The 6,807-nt window shown below is 43.3% G+C and overlaps 1 protein-coding gene across 1 annotated transcript; it reads right to left on the minus strand.

Moving 5' to 3' along the window:
- Positions 1 to 4,542: 4,542 nt before the first annotated feature.
- Positions 4,543 to 6,413, minus strand: DEFB135 (defensin beta 135). The gene is made up of 2 exons (XM_021706137.1): positions 6,350 to 6,413; positions 4,543 to 4,712 (listed from the first exon to the last, which is right to left on the minus strand). The coding sequence occupies exons 1-2, from the start codon at positions 6,411 to 6,413 to the stop codon at positions 4,543 to 4,545; spliced, it is 234 nt and encodes a 77-aa protein (XP_021561812.1).
- Positions 6,414 to 6,807: the final 394 nt, after the last annotated feature.

Below are 6,807 nucleotides of genomic sequence, written 5' to 3' on the forward strand. Positions count from 1 at the left end.
CCGGGCCTGGCGCCGCCCGTTCCAGGGGGGCGCACGGTCTTTTGCAGGCCTGGGCCAGCTGAAGCCTGTCGCCCCAGCCCCTTGGGAGGCCGAGGCTGGAGGGCCGCTGGGCCCCGGGTTCCAGACAGCCTGGGCCTCTTGGAGACCGCGTCTCTACAACGAATCCAAAAACTGAGCCGGGCGTGGTGGCGCGCGCCTGTCGTTCCAGTTCCTTGGAAGGCTGAGGCGGACGGAGCGCCCCAGGCCAGCAGGTCGAGGCTGCGGTGGCCCTGAGCGTCTCGGCGCTCCAGCCTGGGCGGCGAGAATGAGACTCCGACTCGCAAAATAAATAAACGAATGCTAGGATCAAAATGGTGTCTGGCTGTAACTGTTTGGGTCCTCAAAAGGGCGTGGGACCCGGGGCGAATTCCTTCTCGTCTCCCTAAATTAGAGCCTGAGCTTAGGCTGGTGAAGGTGCTCTCCTTTGGCCCGGATTGAAGGATTCCTGAGTGAAAAAGTGGACGCAGAAAGGCTCTCCCTCAACCCTCTCCCACACTGGGCAGTCACTCCGGCTCCCCGCGGTCCGGATAGGCAGGCTGCCTTTTCCCCTTCTTGGTTTTTGATGTTTCCTGTTGCTTTGGGATCATGTATTCGAAGTGTGATTTGTCTACAGCTATTTTGATTCGCCTAAGTGGACGAGGTGTGCATGAAATACCTCCAGTCAGCCATCTTGAAGAAACAAACTTCTGATGTTTAAGTCACCCAGCTTGTGGTGCTTTGTTATGGTAGTGCTAGCAAACTGACATAGGGGGTGACTGCAAATGGATACAGAGTTTCTTTGGGGGATTATGAAAATATTCTAATATTGATTATGGTGATGGTCGCAAAACTCTGTAAATATAGTAAAAAAAAAATTGTACACTCTAAAGGGGTGAATTTTATGCCATCATGGCATGTAAATTACATGTTAATCGATAAAACTATTTAGAAAGAAAATTAAACATACTACTTTATGAGCCCCCAAAAAATCCACTTCTAGGTATTTACTCTAAAGGAGTAAAAGCTTAGAGTCACTAAAAGACTATACCGGAATGTTCATAACAGCTTTATCATAAAACCCAAAAAGTGTAAACAGTTCAGACGCATGGAAGCAGAAAGTATAAACAAACCGTGGTAAAGTCATACAACAGAATACTACTCAGCAATAAAAAGAAATAGAAAACTATGGATACAAGCAAAATCGCGAAAGAAATTTAAAACACTATCTAAATGAGGGGAGGGGTAAATCCCAGGAGTTTGAGACCAGCCTGAGCAACATAGAGAAACTTTGTCTTCACAAAAAATTAGAATAATTAGCCAGGCATGGTGCCACATGCCTGTTGACCCAGCGACTCAGGAGGCTAAGGCAAAAGGGTTTCCTGAGGCTAGGAGATCGAGACTGCTGAGTCATGATTATGCCACTGCACTGCAGCCTGGGTGGCAGAGTGAAACCCTGACTTAAAAATAATAATAATAATTCCAGTCAACGATATTATTCTGAAGCATTTAGGAACAGATGTCCTGAGGGCTGTGACTTACTTTGAAATGCATCAAAAAGTGAGATGGATTGATAGACATCTTTGTTCATAGTCATTGAAATAAGTTCTTTCCATGGACATGAAGGACTGATAGTGGGCCGCCATCTGTTTGTGTAAAGATTCTGTGGAAGGAGAGAAGAATGTAGAACCGAAGGAATGGCATCTCTTTCCCTTCCAGGCCATATAAACTTCTGCCTCAGCCTTGTGGAATAAAAAGGATCTCAGGGGTCAGAGGCATCATCAAGACGGTGGAAGAGTAGTCTCCTGACTTTTCTTCCTACAATGGCTTCACTGAATAACACGTATCAACTCCCTGTGAGAGAAATCCCGAAACTAGTCAAGAGACTCCTACACGCCAGGCAACTGAAAGAACATCCACACCGAGATAAGTTTTTAAAAAAGCAACAACACACTCATGCCACAGACCCCCTCAAATCCCAGCTTCTCCCTGAGGAGTGCAGGGTTTGGACCACACATGCAGTGTCTCAACCTTTAAGGCTGCACATGAAGAACTGTCTTCCAGGTCACCTAAATGCTACCTATTGACCCCGCCTGAGCTAGAAACTTTCCATCTGGATGGAACTGAGGGCAAGAGTGCCATTCACGGCATTTAAACCTGAGCTGGCTGGGTACATAATCAGCTTTGTCGCTTCCTTGGAAAAGCCAGAACAATAGAGTTCTGTCTCAGAGTTGAGGCTGCACGGGATGGACGTTTCACCCATCGCCGCAGCTAGTATATGATCAAAGCTCCAGATTTTGGTAGTGTTTCTTCACAGAAGTTTGCCCATCAAAAGCAAATTATCCTTCTCCCAGTCTTATTCTTCCTAAAACATAGTCAAAGAAGGAGGACTCTGAATAATTATTAACTTGAATATTTTATCTTGCTCAGGATGAGAAAATTTAATAATACTTAGGAATAGAAAAAATTTTATGGCCTGGTCATACAAAACAGAACAAAATTTATTTAACCCTGCGTTATGAATGACAGCATACTCAAATATCTCCAGTGGAATATTTTCAAGAGGCCTTTTACTTCATTGCTTTCAACATCAAATCATGAGTGCCCCTTACGATTTCATGTTGAAAGCAATGAAGTAAAAGCCCTCCCAAGGAGACAAAGGCAGTCAATCCAATAAAATAGATAGAAGTTTTTCAACAGTCCCATTAAAAAGTGGACAAAAGACATGAATAGAAGATACACAGGAAGCCAACAGACACTTGAAAAAGCGCTCAGCCTCACTCATCATCAGAGAAATGCAAATCAAAACCACACTGAGATGCCACCTAACCCCAGTAAGAATGGCCATCGTTAATAAAACAAACAACAACGGATGCTGGCGAAGATGCGGAGAAAAAGGAAGGCTTCTACACTTCTGGTGGGAACGCAAACTAGTGCAACCTCTTTGGAAGGCAGTGTGGCGATTTCTGAAAGAACTAGAAGTTGACCTTCCATATGACCCAGCAATTCCCCTATTGGAAATATACTCAGAGGAACTCAAATCATTCTACAAAAAGGATACCTGCCCATGCACGTTTATTGCAGCTCTATTCACAACAGCAAAAACATGAAACCAATCACGCTGCTCATCAAAACTGGACTGGATTTTTTTAATGTGGTGCATATACACAATGGAATGTTATGCAGCCATAAAGAAGGACAAACATATGGACTTTGCCGCAACTTGAATGGATTTAAAGTCTATCATATGCAGTGATCTATCACAGAAATAAAGAACAGAGTACCATATGTTTTCACTCATAAGTGGACCTTGAAAAATTATCATAAAACTATAAGAAAGGGATTGGCAGTAGTGGGAAACTGTGGAGGGGATTGTCAGTTGAGGGAAACGGCCAGGGGAGGGGGGCACACCTCATCAACAAGGATACCTGCATAATGAACATTTGCATACCTAACCCTGAATTGTATCCCACATCTTTAAAGTAAATAAATAAATAAAATACAAATATTATGCCCTAACCAAAAAGAAAAATAGATGGAAGTTTTAAGCAGTCACATCACAACTATGGAGACCCCAATGGCCAATAAAAACGTGAAAAGGTGTTCAGCTTCATTAATCATCCATAAAACACAAACCACCATATGTCATCACTATATACTCCCTAGAATGTGAAAAAAAAAAAAAAAGGCAGAAAATACCGGTTGCAGAGGATGACACAAAGCAGCAAGAACTCTCAGACACTGGGGGTGGGAGTATCAACTGGTATAACCAATTTGGAAGACAACTGGGTAATATCTGTCTACTGAAACTGAATATGTGCCTAGCCGATGGACCTAGCAATTGTATTCCTAGTTATATGCCCCCAGATATGCCTGTATCCCTGCACTCCTGATGAGAGCCCCAAACTGAAAACTACAAATATGGACATCTACACCAGACTAGTCAAATAAATTGTGGTGTCTTCACCGATGTAATATACCACTGAGAAGGATAAACAAAAATCACATAAAACAAGATGAACACATTTCACAAAAACAATGTAGAGTAGAAGAAACCAGACACCGAGGGATACCTGCTGTGTGATTCCATTTATATAAAGTTCAAAAACAGAGGCCAGGACTTTTCCATTTAAAATCAGACTAGGGATCATCCCATTTGGAGTAATGACTGGTGGTGCCTGGGATGTTGTCATGTTCTTTTCTTAAACAGGGCACTGGGTACATAGGTGTGTTAAATGTGTGCAATTCATCATGACGTTTACTCACGATTGTACATTTTTCTAATTGTGTGTTATACTTCAGAAAAGCTCTCAAGAGACCTGTAATGAGCAATAAATTATTAAAAAGAAAAAATACTGAATGTAAGGAATTTAATTAGGAGAGTATTTCCGTAGTAGAGACAACAAAGAGAAATATAGCAGACACAGAAACAGTGATAGGCTGAAACCATTGCTTTAATGGGATGACATGTCTCAGAAAGATCTGAGTTTCCCAGGAAAATCAGCGGGAGCCTTGAGATACTCACTACTATTTCCCAACCACTGGAGGTAAATCCTTTTCTTTTACGCAGCACACATGTGAATCATCACAAATAATACGATAAATTTCAGGCTTTACACATTTCGGCCTGCAAACACCTTTCATACGCCAACATTCAGCAAAGAATCGTCTTATGTAAGCATTGGGTCCACTTCTAACTGTCAACAGAAACAAAGGTTATGCAAAGTTAGTATCCTGCAGTGTCACATTGCCATAGACAAATTAGATTTCAGGATATAATTTTAACTTTTTAGTGATAAACTGGACATGATCAAAAATATCCAAGCCATTTGACGGCTGAATTCCCCCTTTTCATTTGCTCTTACCTTATTTCCAGGGGCCTTATTATAAGCCTCATACAAATCCACAATTGCAGAAACCACTCATCAACCGTATGCAGTTAACAGGGCCCCAGTAGATTCAGCTAGGGACTACTTGCTATGGATAGAACATTCAGACGTAGAAGTTGTTCTAGGAGTCCTCAGAGGCCCCATACCAGGAGGTATATGGGGTCTGGAATAACTTCCCAAGGCAATTTGTAATTATCTAAGTTTCAGCATGAGGAAAGAATGATCGCTGAACTGGAATTTTAGAAGCCCACAGTTCTAGCCCTGTATTCCTCATTGACATACTGTATGACTTGTTGCCAAGTGCTTAATCACAGAGTACTTAAGAACATTCCATAGGATAATGAGTGTGAAGAGGTTTGATATACCAAAATCTCTTTTCCTAGACCTTAAGACCTGGCCGCCTCTGGAAGCCAAGGGGTGGAGGAGAGGTAGCAAGAAGACAGTTTAAGAGGGTGAGGGTGGTCCTGAGTCACTCTACTGAATCATGCACTCTTGCACCCTAAGTTCCATCAGTTTCTTCACCCAGTTGTCCCTATGAAATCATGGATTAGGCCTGTGTAATGTAAAAATAATCAATGTGGTATGACCAAGGGTCATTAGTAAACAACTTTGCCCTGGGACATCTTTCTGGGGACAAAGGAGACCAATAAAGACAAGTGCAACATGTCTGGAGGTCCTGCCTCCAAGACAAAAGCAACAATCTCAGCATGATTCTCATCTATATCTGTCTTTGAAACATTTCACATTTGGCCCTTGAGTGATACACTTTAAATATGAAGATTTGAGGTGAAAGGTAGGAGCTTTCTGCAGACCCCAGAAAACCACAATCAAAACCTGTTTGAGGACTTCCACTTCAGTGACTTAATGTGGACTCCTCAGTACTACCACGTTGCTGACTTCTGTGCAGAAAATGTAAATTCTGATCCCTTAAACTGATGCTCCAGGATCTCATTGGGCTACAAGTTAATTTGATGCATCTTGACAACCAGCTCTGTTTGTGAATTCTGCTCAGCATAAAATTTGCCCTGGCTTCTAAATGAGTGAAAAACAGCCTGGGTGGCTGACTTCAGAAAGCCAGTCCTAAGAGTCCCTGAGGACTCCTAGAACTCTCACTCCCAAGTTCTCCCTGAACTCTGAAGTTCTCCTCTTCTTGCTCTGTCCCACTTCTGCCAGTACCATCCATCCAGCCTTCCCCTCAAACTTCGCAGATTCCCCAGATCCAAATCCAGAACCCATTTCCTCTCTGAAGAAGGCCACCCCCTGTTCTGTGACCTTCGCATCTTTTCTCCTTCCCTGCCGCAATTCAACGTGTCCATCTCTGATCACATCCCTCCACGTTTCAGTCTCTTCTGTCCGAGTCCCGCTTTCTTCTCCCTCTTGTAGAACCCCACATCCCCTTTCCCTTCATTATTCTTAATTCCATAGGTGGGGGGATTCCATTTTACCTGACGGAATGCAGGAGAGCAAGACAAGGATCACAAGGACCAAGAGGATGTTCCTCGTGGCCATACTAATCAGCAACGAGGCAGCTGGGGTACAAGGGGGAGTCACTCTCTGGGGAGCTTCTGAGAGATGAGGAGCCGCTTGGCCAGTGAACCTTTCAGAACAAGAACATCTGCTTGCTCCACTGGGCGGTCCAATCAGCGAAAGGTCTGTCTGAACTTGATACCGCTCTGTGAAAGCACACTTTCCGGGTGCCACTCTCTTGCTAGCAACCAAATTCACACTGTGGAAACAACCCTATTGTAGACCCTGGTAGGATGCTATGAAGGTGACTTCCTACCTGCGTTTGTACATGCATTTAACAAATGCCTATAGTGTGCAGAGAATGGCAATGCTGTCTTATGTCCTTGACAACATGTTTTTAAAGTTGTTTTCAAACACACACACACACACACACACA

The sequence above is a fragment of the Carlito syrichta genome, unplaced genomic scaffold (assembly GCF_000164805.1).
Source record: "Carlito syrichta isolate Samal-C Ts95f unplaced genomic scaffold, Tarsius_syrichta-2.0.1 Scaffold315185, whole genome shotgun sequence".
Classification (NCBI taxonomy): domain Eukaryota; kingdom Metazoa; phylum Chordata; class Mammalia; order Primates; family Tarsiidae; genus Carlito; species Carlito syrichta.